Consider the following 21,597-nt stretch of genomic DNA (forward strand, 5'->3'; position numbering starts at 1 on the left):
TTTTGCATCACCCATTGTCATTTGATTTTGTAAATGGTTACTTCTTTCAGCAACAATGCTACTAGAAATTAATTACAGTATTTCAGGTTACCACCTATTAACTGTTAGTTTTCAAGTTTGCTTTCAAACGATACAATTTTAAAAATGAAGACTGTAGACACCTACTAAGTGAAATAAATCTAACCGGTATTTTAGAATTAAAAAGGGAAAATAAAGGAAAAAATATTGTCAAAAGCAAATCACTAATTTGTTCAGACTGATTCACTGTCTCACCCTGTCTTCTTTGGTACAATAAACAAATTAAACCAAGAGTCTCAATGAAGAAACAACATGCACAAACCTACTAAAATATTTTAATTGCAATTGCTATAGAAAAAGTTTCATGTGTTAGAGTTTTAGATTTCTTGATCTGGTCGGTTTACTCTGAAACTTTACACAACTCATGTGAGAGATTTTTCCCTCCCCGCCCCGCCCCAACTTTTTTTTTAATAAGAAGAAAAAGAAACTCAACAACGTGCTACCAATTGCTCTGTATGCAACCAAAGAAGTAAGAGTCTGGCTTATTTCCTGCAAATCTCCATTTATCATACAGGAGACAGAACTCTGTCATTGTCACGTCTCTCTCAAAAGGCATCCCTGTGTAAATATACTTCCAACCAGACCCAACACTGTATTGTATTATTTAAGTAACAGATATTGATGCTTTTTTATACTTCATCTTTCACCTCTTTAAATTTTCTATTTTAAAGCAAGCGCTACCTGTTTGTCTTACACAAATCTAAATATCACAGTATATCTACATTTACAAGAATAATTTTAGCACTAATTGTCTTAAAGAACACCATTTTGAGTATGTGTTTTAAAACTTACCTCTGTTAAACCCATATGAGGTTTTTTAATTAGGTTCTGTAAACAACTACTTAGAGTTCTCGTAAGCAGCAGATTTGTAGATTTTCTGAGCATATCATCTATTTCTGTTGAGCTGAAAAAAATGTTTATTTTTATAATTATGCTGTACATGACAATACTTTGACAGTAATACTTAATATTTTTATTTTTTCCCTGCAAAAGGAACTTTTCATGTTAAGAATTCCCTATGTGCATTTAATTTCTGGTTGCTCCAAGTCTTCCGTGATCTAACACACAGAACACCTCTTTCACTTACCAAATTATCCATTAACTGAATTTCAACACTGAAGCAAAACCTGTTATTTTTAAATTTTGGACATGTTTATTGACACAGCAGTTTGGAAAGAGCAATTTGTGGGTTTTAATGAGTTACTAAGGAGGTCAACAAGTGCTCATTAGTACGTGTAAATTATAAACAGTATCAATTAAGAATGTGTGAAAGAGAGTCATTTACATCTTTAACAGCAGAGAAGTGGGTGATCAGCCATGAACACCACCTAGATTTCAGATCTATGAATGTTATTTTATGTAATTAAAACTAAGCTTTTGAAGGCCACAAGAGGAAAGGAAATGTGAGAACTGTGATGTTTTCCATCGGAAAAAGGTGTGACGGAAGATGGAATGAGCATGCAGACAGCACGTTTTATTGCAGGAGAAATCATTGCTAAGGAAACTCAAAGCACTGAGAAGGGAAAGATCATTCAAAGCAATCAGGGATGCTACACAGTTATTTCTGAAATCGTCAGTATCAAAGTATATTTTTCAAATCTTACCTGCTTTGTTAAATAAATAAAATCTCTAGATTATTCAAACCAGCCAATACTGTTTAAAAACCCCAGCAGTGTTTTAGACTGCTTACCATGCCAAGCTACCATCACCCATACAGACATATACCTACTGTATACAATATACATATACACACATATGAAATATATGCTACAGCATGGGGAATCATAGATTAAATATAAATAATTATATATGTAGATTATATGCAAATTATGCAACGAGCACAGCTAGCAAGTACACAAGAAAATATATTTTCAATTTCGTATATATTATTAGGTCACCTGGAAGTTATAGGTTACCTTATAGTCACATGGCTGATACTTTAAGCTCACCTGCGGTGAAGTGACTCTGAAAACTTAAGGCTTGCATAAATAAATTCCTTAACCTGGATATAAATCTGAGGCACTGACTGAGACATTGGAAGCTTCTTTGGAAAGGATTGCTGTGAAAATAAAAGATAACACTATCTTACACTGGAAACTGGTTCTAAGGAGAGCTTAGTATTAAACGCAACAATTAGAAAGCCATTTATCACTATCAATATTTTAATCTATCTTAAGCTTTTCTGTTTTTCATCAGTGGTATGCGTTGGGCTGACTTCTACATCTGTTTAAAGAGCTTATAAGCAAACTAGAACTTTATAACTTATTGAAATTACAATAAAGTTTGGAGACTTTATGTTCCCTCTGTAGAAAGCAATTTACAAACACATATTAAAAAATAGGTCTCAAACCACTTTTAATCTCAATGAACAAGATAGATGTAAGTGTGATGAGAGGTTCAAAAATGCAAACATTTTTTTGCCAAAGCAAGCAGTGCAAAAAGAAAAAAAAGGTTTGAGAAGTTCAATACATCTGGGATTTTCAAAGCATCTTGAGAATGTTTAGGCATGTATATTTACTATCATATATTTACTTTCTCTTAATGGTTCACAAAACTAAAGCAGTTTGAATTCTTTTCAACAATTTGCATTAACATGTGGGAAATACTAGTAGTCTGTAAGAATAAAATCATGCTTCTTACTTCAATTTTAAAGGTGACATTGTATTTGGGAAGACAAAAAGAAATAAATTCAATTAAAACTAAATATACCAAACAGATATTTCTGCACTGAATACATAATTTTTGAAATCTGCTAAAAAAATAATTTTCTGTTTACACTATGACTAATGAATGAGAAAAATAATTAACAACTGCTATCATCCCTGGAGAATTCAATTTCTTTTTTTTTTAAAAAAAAGTATTCATTAACAGCAGCTCAGCATTTGTGTATTAAAAAACGAAGACAAAACAGATTACCTTGAGATTCTCCTAATCATACCTCTTTATTTAAGATTAGGTGGTGTGACAAATATGTGGTGTAAGTGCCAGGCTTTCGTGTCATTCAACAGCAACAACAAACATTTTTTTAACAATAAAATTTACTTCAATATGTGTTCATGTGATTTAAACAATTTTTACAGATAAAACAAGTGCCATTACATACAAGTATTTTTGATCATCGCAATATTCTCTCAGCAGGGCTTGAGTCTCAACCTTCATATATTCAACAATCTAAGAAAAGCAATTCTTTATCCTCTACAGTGTCTGGCCAATACAGGAGGACACAACACTTTCTTTCTGCTTATTAGAGTAGGCAGCAAGGAAAAAAAAAACAATAAAAAACCCAGATACACAAGCCAATTGTTTCACTTCTGAATACAGAAAGAGAGTAAAATTAGATGATATAATCAAACCATGATAGTTTGGCACATTCAATCTAAACAGCAGAGTGCAGACAAGACTCTTTTATCCAGTCAGATTGGATTTGCTATGTTAAATATCTAGTAGGTTCTAGTCATAATTCTGCCTAGTGTGCTGCAAGAAACTCCTATGATAAACTTACCTTTAAAATGTGAGAGTGATTCATCCTAACCTACAGTTAAAAAATCACGTTTGTCTCTTTTTATACTAAACGGAGAGAAACAGACATTCCCCTTAAACTGTAAAAGGCATCAGCGATGCATCAAATTGAATTAGCCCTCTGGGGTGTTTATTCCTCTTTATCAACTTACACAGGCTCCTTCAGTGACTAGCCTGAACTTACACATCTATTTTTAGGTTGTTTTTTTTTTCTTTAAACATCAAAATGTAGATTAAATTAACCCACCCAACAGGACCTCACAGTGCCTTATAGCCTGAGGCAACAACAGAGAGGTGAAGTGGATGAGATTATGAACAGCAAACAATAGAAGTGATGTTGGAGCATTTATAAAGTTTCCCCTCCATGGATACTTAATAATTCTTTCTCCTCTATCCCACTGCCTAGTTGACAAACCTTTTAGGAACTCAGTTATCTTTGAGACTTCTGCCCCTTTGCTAAATTTGGTTGAAGTCAACTAAACTGCTTCAAAAACTGCTAGGACACAAGAAAAAACCTCAGACTGCCTTATTTCTAATGACGTCCTTCTCCTTTACATACAGGTTTCAAAGCTCTTTCACAGACATGTAAAAAATGTTATCCCTGCTTTACAGATGAATTAATGGGGACAGGGAGATGTGAAGTGACTTAAACAGCACCACGCAGCTGGTCAATGATACAAGTTGGGAACAGAATCCAAGGAACAGATTCAAATCTAAAGCTCACCAGGTCCAGAAACTAAGCAACAGTGAGATTCTGCCAATAAAATATCTACAAAAAGTACTGCTCACTATGAAATAGAAATCCCTCTCTGTGTCATAAACCAAAATGAAAAATGTTGGGTACACAGAATACATTTCCCTTCTGGTGAAATAAGAGCCAAAGCTTTGTATTAATCATACATATATGTAACTACACATGCCTACACAAGTAACGTCCACACATGCATGCTGATACATCAGGCAGAGAGTGAGAGGCTAGTAGATAAAATTATTTAGTGCAAGTTAAAAATCTCTGCAATTTATTAGCAAAATATGTCATGCTAAATAGTATCCAGGGTGTGGTATACTTCCAACATTGTAAAGGATTTCCATTCTGTTTATCTTATTTTAGTATTATAATGGCTAAGTAAATGAATTTGATGGAGGAAAGCATCCAGCAAGCACTGTGAAGTCTTATTCAAAAATCAGCATAAAACCCACCTTTAGTTTTTCATCTTCACTGCAATACTGTATTAATGACATGCAGCTGTTACATTTGCCTGGTAAATCCCTGCTGAATCATAGAATTAAGAGTATCTTTTTACTTTTGCAGATTTCTGTAGTGATGGACCGTGTATAAAGTAGCTTCTCTCTACTACAGTTACTCCCGTTGCCATGTGGTTCTTAGATTTAGTTCCCCTCTACAGACTCCATCATGGGCCTGTTATTTCTTCATCAGTATTACCAAAACCATATTTGAACAGCAGAACATATTAATCACCTTTCTGTGAAAGGAGTTTGTAGTGAAGAAATGTCTGAGGCTATGAAAGATTATCCTATTGGAATGCTAGTATGGCAGAATTATTTACAGTCCCTTCATGTTTATTTTTGCCGCACACATTCAAACACAAATAGTTAATTTTAAAAGTGAAATACAAAAGTTGCTGTCTTTAACAGATCCCTGTTTTACACGTATTTTTGCAATATTACAGCATATAATATACTATGAGTTACTAAACCCAATGAGTTGCAACAAAATTTAACTAAAGACAGACTGTATTATAATTACATACTGTATCAATTGAAGTATGTTATTGATTTGTTTACAAAACAATGGGTTTCATTATTCACTCAAACATCAGAGCAAATGACTAAAGCTTTAATATGCATATTTATTTATGACTGCATAATTATACACAAAGAAGGTGATTTAGCCTCTTAATCTACCTAGCTTTTCAAATTTTAATTACTTTTTAATTATAAAAATCATTACTATCCCAAGTGTCCTTAATTGGATTTTGGCAAACTTTAATAACATAAAAATTTTCCTTACCTTATCAAGTTCTGGATCTTGAAAAGGAAATTTGCTTATAACTATTTTGTATTCCTCTTCATTTGCTACAGGAATAGGGCTGTAGTTGTCCGCTTCAAAAATATCCCTGGTGAATTAGTTAGTAAAGTTAAAAAAATTAGGACATGTAACTTATTTACAGTATTTTCCAGTGTTAAAACATGTAAACGAATATAAGTTTTACTACTTGTATACGTTAACTCTTTATACCATGTCTAATCACAGAGAAAAAATAGCCGAAAGCATTTTAATATGTATGACTCAAAGCATAATACAGCAAAGGAACTTCAGATCACCTACTCTACTCCAGGGTAAACCATAATGACATACTTGTTAATTACGGTAGCCTACACTTTGTCTACACTAAAGCAGATATTCAGAGTGTCTCACCTAGGTACCACAGCTACCTATAGTCAATGGAGATTACTCAGAGAACTTCAACTAGGCATGTGGCCACAGCTTTATTTATGTACCCTCTGGACTTCTCTACTAGTCCATTGACTACACCAGGAGTCTAGAGAGCATGAGAACCTTAGACGCTCGACTTAACTGGTCAATTTAATTTTAAGGTTTTCTGTAACACAATGTAACTTTTTTTATGGTAAACAACATCTGCACATTTAGATATCACACTCTATCCACAAACAGGCTTTGGAGTACAGTCCCAAGCTACCATATTCCTGGGTTTACAATTTACTCAATCAAATGATTCCAAGGAATAGGTGGAAACCACTCTGCATTAAAAAAACATGAAGATGTAACGGCAATGTCAGTAGTCTGTCAGGGAGATACACATATCAGCTAACTGTAAACAATAAGACAACGTAAATTAGGAACCTAATGCCCTGTTGCAATAGCCTAGAGTGATTACGTTCCTAATGAAGAAAAACAGGTGTTTATCTTCTGGACGTTTCTCCAATAATGTCCCTTTGGAGACCTTCCTCCTCTCCATTAACTACAGAAGCAGTCCTCAATGGCTCTTCTCCTGAGTATTAGTTACATGTGAAAAATGCCTTAGTCCTACCCAATCTGAAATTCATATACAATACTGAGTTAATAAATTCTTCCAGAATTACAACTCTATCAAAAAAAAAAACTTTAAGAAAAAAACAACAGATACAATACAAATACAATTGTTTAGAAATACTAACCTGAACAATCCAGACCACTTTTTAAGAAGTGTTTCATTGTACTGGTCTCTAATCTCAAATAAAAGATCAAATAGTCGATTCACAGGAAAACCATAACCCTAAGGTATAAAAATGAAAAGAGTGGATAATTCAAGAATACACTCAATTCCTACCACAACACTTCAGGACTCTGAGACAAGACTTATTATTCAATCTTGTCACTTTTATGAAACAAATTATAGTACTTTAAACATATCACTACAATTAGAAGACTATATATCAAATTCTGACCAATTACTTAATGCTATGCTTTCAGTTTTGAAGAAGAAATTTGTGTTATTTCTCTATAACATTTTAACTTGCTATTTATGCACACAACTAATCTTTTTTATCAGTCTGTTAAACATTGCAAGAATACTTGCCAAGGATGTTCATTTGGTCTTCCATCTAGAGAGTTAATGATAACTGGAATGCTACTCTTGCTTCAGATCAGAAGTAAGGCATTTACAAAAGACAAAAATGTACACAAATTACAAAGCTAACATTAATATTGCGTAGATATTAATAACTGGATGCTAGCTGGATAGCCCAGGATGCATACATTACGTTGGTAATACTGAAAAAGAGGAACCAAGGCAAAAAATACATATGTTTTTAAAATATTATTGTGTAATTTTGTTCTTGATTTGTAACATGACATCAGGGAAATCCAAAGCATTGCACTTACTCACCTGAAGGAAAAAAATTACTCTAGGAATTTCAATTAAATTACTAATATAATACGTACCTGCAAAGTATCAGCAAATACTACAATGAGATTCTTGAGTTCCAGAACAAGGTCGGGATCACTGCAATATGACTAAAAGTGAGAAATTTTGGTTTTGTTAAAAGGATTTTAAATATGGGACATGTGTTTTCAAAGAATGTTAGCACAGAAGGTTAAACTGTCCAGCCTTATCCCTTTACCTGACTGACTTCCTTAGTAAAAAACAACTTAAGACTCATCTTCACTTAGTCCAGCTACATAAAAGTATGTTACATTTTTATATGAACCATCAGTAGTATAAAAGCTCAGAAAAAGTAAACTATGAGATTCAATAAATATCAGTATGTTGTACTGAGATTCAAAATCAGCAAATTACATTTATACCAGTGGAACATAAGCGCATATCAGAATACTTTGCTAAATCAACATCAGAGAGGTTTCCACAGGGAGTTCTTTTGGACACTAAGCCTGGGTCTAACTACGCCACCTCAGACAGTTTCCCAGTTGTATGGGGAAAACACTATAAAATACTTTCTAAATGAGTTCAAATCACAAATTTGATGGTAAAAAGTCAAGACATTACATTATCTACTCTGCTAAATAACTGAAATTTGATTTTCAGAGGTATGGAGTCATACAACTAAGGTTTTCACCTCAGCTTCACTACTTGCAATACTGGATGAAGTGAAAAAATATTTGTAAGAAAATAATTTAAAGCAGTGTGGGACTATAGTATTGGTTAGAGACTACATACGCCTGTTGCACCTTTCTTTAATTTTTGTTCTTAGGATACTTTAATAAAGTAAGGGTTTGGTTTTCAATACCTCGTAAGACAACATACACTTATCTAAACATTAGTCTGTACTAGGATGATGCTAGAAAGAGATTGTGGTAGAATTGGTTTTGATGGGAGTTATGCATTTTGAGAAGAAATAGTGATCAACTACGTGACAAGACATTGAAGAGTTCTTTAGAGATTACACTACTTTTACTCCTTAAATTACCATATTCTTACATAGGTGGATAAATCCATACGCAGCCAATTAACTTGCATAGTATTTAACTTAAAAAAATGCTGAATGTATCTCAATTTACCCCAGTCCTCTAAAATGAATTTAGAAGTATAAGAACATCTCATGTACCACTGATCAGTAAAGGTCCTATGATAAAACTATAGCTGCAATCTGAACTTTTTCCCAATTTTTCCTCAGTATATATTAAATGTAAAATATTCCTCAAATTAAAGATCAATTGTAATAAAAATAAAAATAACATTGCATAAACAAACTGCTGCTAGCAAACATTAAAAAGACACAGATAAAACTCTTCTATTTTTTCCGATAGAAAAAGTTATACCAATAGTAAACTCTGAAGCAATTTACTATGGGTCAGTCTGAGTGAACAGTGGTATTCCATTGGATTTCACAGAAGAATAAGAAATAGGACGCAGCTATTCAGCGTCATTGGAGCTACGGCAGAAATGTAACTCTAGGAGACACACTTGAATGTACTGAGATACTCAGCTGATACAGAATTACAATCTAACATCTGTGAAGATTTTTCTAATACCTTTATTTCAACATAAACATATTCTTACTATAGCATTGAAGAGATAGCTCCAAGGGTTTTGCTGGTGGAGTTTATTTTGGAAACACAGCATTTGGAATGGTAATTAGGAACTATTTCCTGCTGGTCCTTTCAGTGCTGAACTATTCAATCTGATCTAATGAAGAGGTCAGTTGAGACTAATGAGGAAGGATTGCAATAATAACAGCAGATTAACCCTGCATATTCTAAACTGCTGGACTAAGAGAAGGTTTGGAAGACCCAGTGAGTTGTAAATCAGTGGAGGATTATGCAAATAGCCCATGGCTGTGGATCACAGCCTGATACTGTTGGGAAAACAAAAGCTTGGCAGCCTCCCTCCCAATTCTGAGCAATTTTTAATCACAAGGAAAAGAAAACATGAGAGGTGTAATTTTTCACTTTGTTACTATCCCAGCTCTAAATATACAAAGCTCTGAAGTAAGAGGATTTAAACTGCAATACTGATAAGACTTCTCACTTACTGAATGTGTTCTAAGAACAGCAATGATCTTGGAAAGGGCCATGTTCCAGAGTTCATCGGTATATGTTCTAGTTACCAATCCTTGGGTTACATGTAAAATGTGGTCTTCTACTACAAAGAAACTAAAACAAAATAATGCTTAAATTATTAAGTTGTTTTCTAATATTAAAGCAAATTCTACCCTTTCACACACAAGCATAGTCGAATCCTTCCCCACTTGAGCAGTGACACTTTGGTAGGTTTGGTGTTCTGCTTTGCCCAGCATAAAGTAAAAATGTGAAGTTTGTTTCATGCCAGCTAGAGCCCAGGATGCTGGAGGGTCCTTGGGGGACACTGTACTGGTAGGATCTGGATGCTCTTCCCTGCTCAGATTCAGCAACAACCACCCACATGATTTGTGCAGAAACCGAATCTGGCAGAAGAATGTTTTTGGACAATGGGAGAACAGAAGATGAATTAAGAATCAATATAGTAAAACTGAAATAAATCTCCATTTAGAAAACTTACCCTACAATTTGACTGAAGTATCTTCTGTAGCCTTCTACTGTTTCATGCTTTCAGTGAAAAAGAAAACAAGTTTAGGATAAAAATACCACTAAGTATTAGTTACAAACAAAGTCAATGCAAAACCAAAAGTATTGGTTACCATGCTTGACTGCGGCTGCAGAACTAATCTTGCTTGTTTCCTTCTTTGTTTTCTGTAGTAATTTTCAAATATTTCTCCATCACCCTAAGAAAAGACAAAAGTAGTTAAAACAAGAACATTGTCTCAGTATGAAAAACACACTTCTTAAATTAAGGGTAGAATTCTCTTAAACTAAGCCACATCTTTTGCATTTATTCCACATGATCTCCAGCTGACACCAGCAAAGTTTTGCATGCATGAAATATGCAGAAATTATCTTTTTTTTTTTAAGTAGCCTACAGAATGTACTGTAAACAAAAATTTTGCTCATGTGCCTACACTTTGTCAAGCAATATTATGCATTTTAAGCAATACTTATGTTTTTAAACTACAACTTTTGGAGTATATTAATATTTATAGACAAGGCATATTACTTATTACTCTATAACTGAAACTCATCGTCTCCTAAAATGTTTCTCTAGGTTATTGAAGAACTAACTGCATTGTAAAGTTAAGTTACAAAAACGTTTCTGTGAATATATGATACGTTTGAACACTGCCTGCGCTAGCTTTGCCTGAGAAAAAAAAAACACATGAGATTTATTTAATATTTGCTTACTCTCTTTGGAACTGGTAAATACAACGACTGTGGATGTGGATTTTTCTCTTATCACGGTCCTCAAAAAGATAATACCCTCTGTCCCTAATGATTATATTGTGAGGAATTCAAGTGACATCCTACCCATCTCATTAAGATGACCATTCAGTAGAAACCATCTGTCCATTTGAAATCAGTGCTACATTGACTCATCTACCTACTGAATGCAATGTAATTTGTATGCAGGCAGAATAAAGCAGCTTACTATTTTTAAGGTTTGTTTTTACTTCACGAGCCTATTATTAGGCCAATGCTATTTAGAATTCCATTACCTGGGCTTCCAAAAATCTTAAAATCAAATTATCACAGAGATTGTATATTACTAAGTCAGCATTACTTACCTAACTCCTTTAGAAGATCACAGACAGAATCACAGAATCAATCAGGTTGGAAGAGACCTCAGGGATCATTGAGTCCAACCATTGCCCTGACACCACCATGTCAACTAGACCATGGCACTAAGTGCCATGTCCAGTCTTTTCTTAAACACAGCCAGAGATTGTGACTCCACCACCTCCATGGGCAGCCCCTTCCAATGTCTAATGACCCTTTCTGAGAAGAAATTCTGCCTAATATCCAACCTGAACCTCCCCTGGCGAAGCTTGAGGCTATGTCCTCTTGTCCTATTACTAGTTGCCTGGGAGAAGAGGCCGACTCCCACTCCACTACAACCTCCCTTCAGGTAGTTGTAGACTGCAATAAGGTCACCTCGGAGCCTCTTCTTCTCCAGGCTAAACAACCCCAGCTACCTCAGACGTTCCTCGTAGGTCAGACCCTCCAGACCCTTTACCAGCTTGGTCACCCTCCTCTAGACTGGCTCCAATACCTCAATATCTTTCTTGAGGTGCAGGGCCCAGAACTGGACACAGTATTCAAGGTGCGGCCTCACCAGTGCCGAGTACAGAGGGACGATCACTTCCCTAGACCAGCTGGCTACACTATCCTTAATAGAGGCCAGGATGCCATTGGCCTTCTTGGCCACCTGGGCACACTGCTGGCTCGTGTTTAGCCGGCTGTCGATCAGCACCCCCAGGTCTCTTTCCACCAGGCCGCTTTCTAACCACTCTTCCCCCAGCCTGTAGCGCTGCATGGGGTTGTTGTGGCCAAAGTGTAAGACCCGGCACTTGTTCTTGCTGAACCTCATGCCGTTGGTCTCGGCCCATCTATCCAACCTGTCCAGATCCCTCTGTAGGGCCTTCCTACCCTCCAGCAGATCGACACTCCCACCCAGCTTGGTGTCATCTGCAAATTTACTGAGGGTGCACTCAATCCCTACGTCTAGATCATCTATAAAGATATTGAGCACCGGCCCCAGAACTGAGCCCTGGGGAACACCGCACCGCTAGTGACCGTCAAAGAAAGTTTAAATTTCATATTTCAGGTTCATAATGAATATTTCATCATATTTAGAAGTACTGCTAACCTAACAAAATCTAAATTAAAAAAGAGACTTGGCTTAAAAACAAAAACCCACTTGAAACTGAGATGCAGATTTACTAGAACACTTTCTGTTGCAGCAGAACTTTACACAGTGTGCTATAATTTGTACTAACGCATACTCGTCAGACATACTAACCATTCACCTCCAGCCCAAATATTCAATGCAGTTTTCAGATGCACAAAGACATTATTGAATTCTACTTCCAATGCCAAATCTCTACTCAGTCCTGACACAAGCTTCTCAAGTGAAAAAGAGTAGATGTTCTTCTCAAATCCACACCAAAAATGGAGATGTAAAATATTTCATGATTATTTATAGACTGTGCTATCCTATGCAATCAAGATCAGCAATTCAGGCATAACAACTATTTTAAATAGATGCTCTAAAGCAGTCAGCAGAATACAGCAACAACTCTGGTCATTCACTTACTGCATAAGCAATAGAATGGCAAGATAAAACACATCGAAGCAGTGCATTTGTTTTGCCCAGCTTCCAAAAGTTCATGAGTTTATATCAATAGAAATAATAAACCAGTTCACGCTGGGTTATAAATTCTAGCAATATTGCTCATATATCAAGTGTTGTTTCACACCATAGTTACATTTATTTTATACTGCTATATAGCATTTAGTTAAAAGGTAACATTACATGCCAAAGGAATCAAAGGTGTTTTCATTAGAATTCAAATATACAGCATCTCACATAATACACGGGCTAAAAAAAGCTCTTTATATATATTGCCCAGAAGGTTCTAGTCTAAAGAAAAGTTACTTATCAATAAATACAGTCTATGTTTGGTACATATGTGTCTTGCAATCACCAGGTAACAATCACAAGCTATACAGTATTCTGAGGTATAAACAATCCTGCTTTCTTCTTCAATATGAAGAAGCAGAGTAGAAAACTTTTGTCCTGTGTAAAAACACAATATTTTATACAGTTTTGTAGCAGAAAGAGAATTTACTAAGAAGGTGGTATTTGCTGTGAGATAAGTCCTTCATATAGAAATGTAAGAAACACCTGGTATCGACTCCCCTCCTTTGCTGTCATCATGAAGTTCTCTAAATGCCAAAAGAGATGGTTTACAACACGAGGTCAACAAGAAGGACTCCAAGAAGTGGTTAATGAACAACTCTCGATAATACTACCATGGCTTATTAACTAGATGATGTTGGCAGGAAAGACAGAAGCCCTGTTCTGAAGACATCAACAACCCTTTTTTCTAAGCGGCTAAGGGCCTTTGATATCAGAGAGCACTCCAGTAAATCTGGAAGCTAGCAAACTTTCTGTGCAAATCCAAAGAGCATATCCTTGGATCAAGGATCCAACATCAGGATCCTTGTCAAAGTGAAAAACATAATCACATATTACTTTTAAATATCATCTATCAATTTTATTTCCTGTTCTTTTATTACACTAAAAGAAGAAGCAGCAGATGTCAGCTGGTGTATTTAACTTCACACATTCTTTTTTACATGTTATTTCACACTTATTTCCTCTGTAAAAAAGAAATGGCCCACTCTTTTTTATTAGTTCTGGCAGCCTGTCTTTCTGTCCCTACTGTTCTTTTAATTGAGATGAATAATTACTGATGTAATTACTGAGGCTTTTGTTTGGATTCCTTCTTTAAAAAAAAAAAGTAACAGTGAAATAACACTTTAAACATTATTTCAAGATATAAGCTTTCATGCTACACAGCTGCAAGGATTCCATTGAAAGAAGATAACCCAGCCTGAATGCTTGAATCCAGGTTCAGCTGAGATTGTAGGATTAGCAATACTTAAAAGTACTTCATCTATATACCTCTGATAGTTATTCTATAAGTAACCTGACTTCAAAAGTAACTGAGACATAGGAAAGGTAAGAAAATAATAATTTGTTACCAAGTTTCCCCAAAAAAGTTTTCGTCCTTATTAGCTTTTGCATTGTATCTCTTTTACAGCAGCTAAAATGGGCTATTGTGTCTCTGCCATGGAATCCAATCTAATCTGCCTGAACACAGCCTATCACAATCTCCAGTTTTTGATTGCTATTTTGCTCTACTATTCTGATCTCCACAAGATTCAGACTGAATATTCCTATATTTTGTAATATTGGTCATAGCCCCCCAAACAGTTGGGTAACATAGAACGCTTGGGGGAACTGCAAAAGTGCCGATACCACTACTGAGGCAGACATGCATATTTTACATATATTCTTAAGAACACTTATGTAATTAATGTCTTGCTGTGTGTCCTTTGTTATGCATATAAAATAAAACATGCAGTTGTGTCCTGAGTATCCATACTCTACCTATCTCAGCTAGTTCATCCAGAACTACTACTACTAGAAGCAATATGCTTGGCTGCTTGGAAACTATTAGAGTATGAAAAATATGGAAATGAACATTTAACTTCAAAAAGTAAAATATCTTTTTGAGGTCACCTTAATACATACCAAAACTGAGTAGATGTGCAAACACCTATAGACTGGAGAAAAGTCTACAAGATCTTGGGCTGTTAAAACCTAAAGAAAGAAAGGAAAAAGAAAAGTATATAAAGCATAAAAAGCATATAATCTGCAGATGTGATACATTACCAACAGAACTTGTCTACTTAATAAGGACCCAAAAATGGATGGCTTCTACTACAAGAGAGTAAATTAGTTTCTCGACTCTCCCCTCCCTTTATACTACAGTACTAGATTTTATTTGAGTTATAAGACCAGACTCCTTTCACTGTGTTTTCAGAGCACCAGATTTAAAGGTCTAAATACTCGCTGTTTTATTCAATTTATGAATACTAAGTATTTGATAGCTGGAAGAGTTCTAACACAAGCTGAAGTCCTCAACACAGAAATGCTGGCTTTAGCAACAGCAGAATATTCTAATGGGCCACATATCATTTACAGTGGGCAGGTAACGTATAATGTAAATTGCAACTGAACTGCAGAATTACAAGTTCTATCCAATTGAATGTCCCCAAACATGACGCTACAGCTAGCATTAATACAACTAATATTTTGGTATGATTTTTTCCCTCTAAAATGCTGATCTGGACTGGTGTCCCTTGAAGGTGTTCTCTGGTTCTTCCTAACACTGACTATCTACCGACAATGTAGTGCAAGTTTTGTTCAATAAACCTACAAAATTAACTTTAAATAAGATGCACTGATTTCGTGTGAAGTTACCTCTTCTTCATGTTCATCATCTTCTTCAAATGTTCGCTTCAATGTAATTTCATTCTTGGATTCCAAAATCCTGCTTCTACCTAAATGCATATTCCGACCATAGTTCACATGATTTTGCTTCTGAAGAGCGGTACTAAAAGTTTTCTGCTGCTGTGCCTGTTTTAAAAGTAGCACCAATAAAGAGTGATGTAATGCAAATTTCATCACTGATGAGTATATGATATGACAGGAAAAACAGGTCATGCTATTAAACACACATCTGTATAACTGCAAGATGTGTGTTCTCAGTCTACACCATCGATTTTGTCTTTAATTGATTTGGGATGACAAATGAGCTCAATAGCTAATTTCTGCATATTTTTTTCCGAATCTCCAGTATCCAATTTTAAAAGGTAGAAAAAATAAAAAGTAATCCATAATTTTCCTGCTCATATATTGCAAGCAGAGAATCAATATTTAAATGAAGTACAGTTGTCTCAGAGTTTCTAGCTATTTGCTTGCTGTCTTCAGTTAAGCCTTAGTGAGCAGTCAGCTGCAGAAGCCAAATGCACTATATTGTCCTTACTATTGAAAGAAATGCAACAAGGTAGTACAATATAATCTTGTGATTAAGTTTCATTTATAATAATCAGTGCTGCATTTTACAAGAACCTTAGATGACAAAATTGCAAGCCAACCTGAACTCACCCAACAAAAACTCAAATGAAAACTTTACCTGCTCTCCAAACAAATTTTAAAAGCATTAACTGCTTTAAAGCTTGCCCAGTACCAGTGCTTTGAAGTGGCAGATTATTTTGTGATGGAACAGGCAAGGGCTCCAGCTGTCCCTGTCTCCTCCCAGCTCTCCCTCAGTCCTCTGTATTAGTAGTACTTTAGAAAGAACTAGGCAGTTATCTCAACACTTCCTTTAGTCTTTTTTGCCCTTGCAGGCTGGCCAGATAGGCTGCTCTTTGTTTTGGTGTAGTAGCTGCTGAGTTAGAGAGTGTCTAGGAGTTGACTGCTCAAAGTATTTCACAACTCTTTCCAACTTGAAATACACAGCATTCCTCCTTCCTTTCCCAGGGAGGAAACTACTTCTTGTCTAGGACACAGATACAAATTTGGAAAGAAAGTTTTATGCTTACTGAGGTGTCGTCACACTGATGCTTCTTGTGTTAGCCAGGGACCATAAGAATTGACAATTTCATGTCCAGGAGAAGAAACTACCTAGGATGTTAGCAAGCATTTCACAGCCCTCCACCTTTACTCAAAGGTCTGTGTGATGACTGTAATCCTTAGACAAATCTTCTGGGCTAACCTGAGACTATCAACACTGGTATTTTCAGTAGATAACAGGACTGAGGTCATCCTGTTATGCTGGCTTACCTGCTTCATGGCAGTTTCCCCAATTCTGTCAGAATGCTTTCGAATACTCTCTAAGAAATCCTTGAGATCTGACATGGATATTTCTTTTATTTCTTCACGCAGTTTTGGAAGATTTTCTATCATTATCTGGCAAAACCGGTATTGGCTAACTCTAGGAAGATATAGATTTTCTAGCTGTTCCATTGTTTTTAAAGCAGAATAGTATCTACAAAGAGATTAAAATCAAATTATGTAGCTTCTTATAAAATTTTAATAAAATACTTTGTTTATCAAATATAGGATATCAATATCATGCATGCAATCAATATACATCTAATGAAATTACTCTGTCCTTAGAAGAAATATGAAACAAAAGGTCATCCATATAATGCTTTAGTTTGGAAGAAAACAGTGAACTGCCAGAGGGACTCAGCCAAGTCAAAATTTTAAGTAGCCTCCTATGGTATTAGCTGTTCTGACCAGAGTCCTAAGGTGATATGGAGCATCCTGCAGAATGGAGGCACTGAAGTCATAACAGTTATCTTCCCTTCTAGATTGAATTTATTAGAGTTTTTTATGAGTTCTTTTTTCTGCAGCCCAAATTGCCAATCACCCAGTATACGCATCAAACAATGAAATTTATCTTGGAAAAGTGTGCCTGTATGTATCTGCCTTCTTTAGGTATATGTGAACATATACACACATCCACACCCACTCTCTTTCTACCATCCTTAGCTGGAAAAGACATGTATACACTTATCTCAAGCAATATTTTTTCCAGCAGTATATCCTATTTTGCTGTAAACCATGAATCTATGTACTCTTCTAACAAAATACAGTATATCCCACCAAGAAAATGACTACTTTGAACAAGCATTAAGGTCAGAGGGTTTTAAAAAAAAACAAAACAACAAAGACTCCATAATTTTCTCTATTCTTCCATGTTCTGTTAGCCTACAGACTATTTGTAGCAGAAATATGGAAGATATGGCCTGAGAGGGGGGAAAAAACAAAACACCAAGAAATACTTTCTCTGATGTACATACACTACGCAGATGTTGTACGGTACATTCGTAACTATGTTGTGAATTTTTACATAAGGGACAATGAGTTTAAAGAAGTCCTTAAAACTAAGCATAAAAAGTGATTTAACTGCAAAATAAATTTAAAAAATTAAAGAAAGATTCAAATAATTTTGACAACAGAAAGCTACCAAGTACTGAGACATCAATTCTATTACTACAGTTATCTACCTGTCTTCACTCCCAGTTCTCTCATAGATTACCAGGGCTGTGGGGCCAAGACTTACTTGCTAAAACCATTTATCAACTTCAGGCCTGTAGCATATAAGCAAAATTTTGATGCTTTCAGCTGATTTAGGGAAACATTTAAAGAAGAAAATTTTAATTGAGGGAAATTGGTTTTCCATGCTTCCTCTTATAATCAGTAGAGATATGAACACCACAAGGAGGTGATTCAGAGCTGAGTCAGGCTCCTATATGCCTGTTCCTGAAGTCAATACCCTTCTCTATTACACTTTCAAATGTCACACAGGCTCCTAAGGCAGAATGCTTGTGAAAATTTTTACTTTACTGAAAAGATGAAGCAAAACAGAAGTGAGCCAATTCTGAGCTAGACAGCTAAACTAAGAAGGCGATAAATTGTAACACCACGATCAACAAATCTGTGATGTCAACAATATTTAAAAGAGAGGTGCAGAAACCGGTTAAACATGAATAGGACAGCAATTAGTTGTAGATGTGACAATAATTTTCCTTTATGCATTATTCTTACCAGCCACTCAGGCCAGGAGGCTTTTGGAAAAATGCATTTAGTTTGGCCTATTAGAACAGAATAAGGTGAATCGACGCATTCTAGCTTGATCTTGAATGGGAAAGTAGAAAAACTGAGATCGGACTGATTTAACTTGCTGTTAGTTCCAACCCTTTCTTTCCACAAATACAGAATAATAGCCTTAGCCCATTTTTAGCTTTTCATATTATAACCTTAGTTCCTTTTCCTTCCTGAAAGTCCTCCACAACCAGCACTGGAAAATTACCGTATCATTTTAAAAGGGAAAAGCTGTATATCAGCGAAAAGGTTCAAGAAAACCTGGAAAAGTGACCTTTCTAGTTCTTTTGCTTCTGGATATTACTTTGTAGATATAGTGAGTAAACATTTTCAAACTGAAATACAATTCAAGCTGCTGGCTCCCCTTCTGTAGACAGGCAATAATAAATCATTAATACTTCAGTCATAACTACTTCTTCCATTCTGAAATAAACACATTGTTTTGAATTTTCTCAATCAAGACATTTCTAAGCTAACATTTCAGCATAGCTGGAGGATGGGGAAAAACCTTCTCTTTTATTGCAGAACACAACTGCTTTCAGGAGACTGCAAATAAAGAGGTTTCAAGTGTAAATTAGGAGCTTTTGTTTATTATATACTTGGTTTATATAAAAGATACATAAGGCAACGGGAATGTTGCAGATAAGAAGGGGTCTGGGGGTTTTATGTGTGTGGCTTTTGTTTTTTTTTAAAATAGGAAATGACCAAGAGTGCCACATGGTGAGACTTCTGGGGAATTAAACCATAATAGCACCAAAATAGTATAAAAGGTTTTTATTTAAATTATATGGATCAGCTTATCAGAACACTGTTAGTTCATCTGGAAGGGTTTTGACTGCTGTCTCTAAGATCAGAATTAACATAATCCATTTTAAATCCATTCTAGAGTCCCTTACTAATTATATATATATGGAGCTCAGGACCTTGCCCTTTTAACATCTGTTCTGATAAAGCACTGAAGTCTTATTAATTTGAAGGTCACCTGCAGGTCAGGATTTAAACTAAAATGTTTTGCATATCATTTCATGGAATTATGTATTTGTATATTTGCTTTAAAAACATTACATTGATTTGACTTAATGCTGAAGATTTTGACAACAATATTAGTTCCTGTCATATATTATCAATCATATAAGGTAAAGATTGCCCATTTGACTACAAACAAGTTAAAGAAGTATCTTCAATGCTATTTTTTTCATGTAAATATAGCAGTCTTCTGTCTATTTTTCTGAGCTAATCTTGTAAAAATATGTTCCCCAATGCAAAATTTATAATGTAAGCTTTAAAACTGAAGACACAAGTTTGAAAGACCAGCAGAAGTCATATGATAAAGACTGTCCAGAACTGATCCATCTTGTCATCAGAACCAGAAAACTATAAGACGGATTTTACTCAAATCACCCTCAAGTCATAAAAATGGAAATTTCTAAAACCAGAAGAAGCAGGACTGGGGAAAAAAGAATAAAAACAAACAAAAAAACCCAACAAAACCCCCAGAAGAGTAATAGTGTTTTGCATTATCTTATTCTATAATTGAGCTGGCATTTTACAAAATTTCCAAGTCACAGGCACAGAATAGTCAGGTCTGTATTAGAACTTGAAACATCAACATACAAAAATTCAAAATAAAAAGAAAGTGACTTCAGTGTACACGAAGTATTAAGTTATGCTTCAAATGACAAAGAGAACTTTAATATTTTTATCAGTGGACTGTCATTTGGAGGCAGTTAAGAGAAATACTGTAACTTACTAAAAAAGCCCCATCAAATTAAACTAGAGCAGTCAAGAAGCTACACAGAAGAGGAGCAAGATGCACGCAAAGGAAGTGAATTTTCATGAGAATAATGCTTTTGTACACAAGCCTTTTAAGCAAAGAAATGTATAGTCATGTCCCCAAAATTTCCTGCTGAAAAAACAAGAGGAGAGACAATAACCTTAAAATTCTCATTTTATTTTAATTAAGGAAACAAACTTAATTTACAAAGAAAAAATAGTGGTGTTCTGCAACTTCTGTGCTTCCTTCAGAGGCAAATAGTGTATACTCCTGCTTACTACATTTCCACTGAGTAAATATGAAAAACGTTTTGTGCTCTACCAAATTTAAGGGAGTTCATCATTTTCAATAATACTGTGGAAAAGTCACATTCACAGAGATCTTGAAGATGATATATTGAAATTGCAATTGAAAACCTTTCACCACAGGAACAACCATTTATTTATCTTGTTTTTAAATCTAGTTGCCTTAACAATTCCAAACCTAATTTTTAAACTTCCCCAGCATACCAATTTTGTCAATTTCCCTGAAGGAGCACAAACTGAGATCAAGGTGCTACTGACTCTGAAACTTCTGTAAAGTGAGTCAAAAGCTCAATATTTCTGAAAATTGGATTAAAGAGTTGCTGTGGAAAAAAAAAAAAAGATCTGTGGAATACCTTTTTCATCCATAATGATGTGGTAGAAGATTTTTTTAAAATAGAAATTATCGAACAAATAGGGTTGTGAGAACGGTAAGAAAGCAGGCAGCTGAAAGTTCAGTATGAAATATATATTTTGATGGGTTTTTTTGCCAGATATGTGTACCTCTGAGAAGTATTGATTTGCAATTGGTAAAATCCAGTGCTTCATTTTGACATGGTTCCAAAACAATGCAGAAAACCAAAATCAAATCTCTATTGGTTTTATCTGTTCTGGTATCTTTCCATACAAACATGCATAGACCCAAATTACATAAACTATTAAGTTTTCCTATTTGAATCCTTTATGTCTTAAGGTTTATTTGAATGCTTGGAAAGTTTATGCAGAGAAAGGCTGCATGACTGTCTCAGTGAGACTTACTAACACAAGTAACTACTCAACTCTCTCTTTCCCACAGTTTGGAAGAAAGCTTATAGGAAGGTCA

At 35.1% G+C, this 21,597-nt stretch overlaps 1 protein-coding gene across 4 annotated transcripts in view; it reads right to left on the reverse strand.

The window, feature by feature from the left end:
* The window catches only part of EXOC6 (exocyst complex component 6), a 97,477-nt gene that overhangs the window by 49,304 nt on the left and 26,576 nt on the right, over window positions 1–21,597 (reverse strand). For all 4 annotated transcript variants that reach the window (XM_068398200.1, XM_068398199.1, XM_068398201.1 and 1 more), the window contains exons 6-16: window positions 16,869–17,073; window positions 15,504–15,659; window positions 14,772–14,840; window positions 10,258–10,341; window positions 10,119–10,165; window positions 9,613–9,733; window positions 7,565–7,636; window positions 6,799–6,896; window positions 5,630–5,735; window positions 2,028–2,137; window positions 871–982 (exon numbers count right to left, since the gene is read on the reverse strand). In XM_068398200.1, the coding sequence (XP_068254301.1) occupies window positions 871–982; window positions 2,028–2,137; window positions 5,630–5,735; window positions 6,799–6,896; window positions 7,565–7,636; window positions 9,613–9,733; window positions 10,119–10,165; window positions 10,258–10,341; window positions 14,772–14,840; window positions 15,504–15,659; window positions 16,869–17,073 (1,180 nt within the window). The remainder of the gene's footprint in view (window positions 1–870; window positions 983–2,027; window positions 2,138–5,629; window positions 5,736–6,798; window positions 6,897–7,564; window positions 7,637–9,612; window positions 9,734–10,118; window positions 10,166–10,257; window positions 10,342–14,771; window positions 14,841–15,503; window positions 15,660–16,868; window positions 17,074–21,597) is intronic.

The sequence above is a fragment of the Nyctibius grandis genome, chromosome 4 (genome assembly GCF_013368605.1).
Source record: "Nyctibius grandis isolate bNycGra1 chromosome 4, bNycGra1.pri, whole genome shotgun sequence".
Classification (NCBI taxonomy): domain Eukaryota; kingdom Metazoa; phylum Chordata; class Aves; order Nyctibiiformes; family Nyctibiidae; genus Nyctibius; species Nyctibius grandis.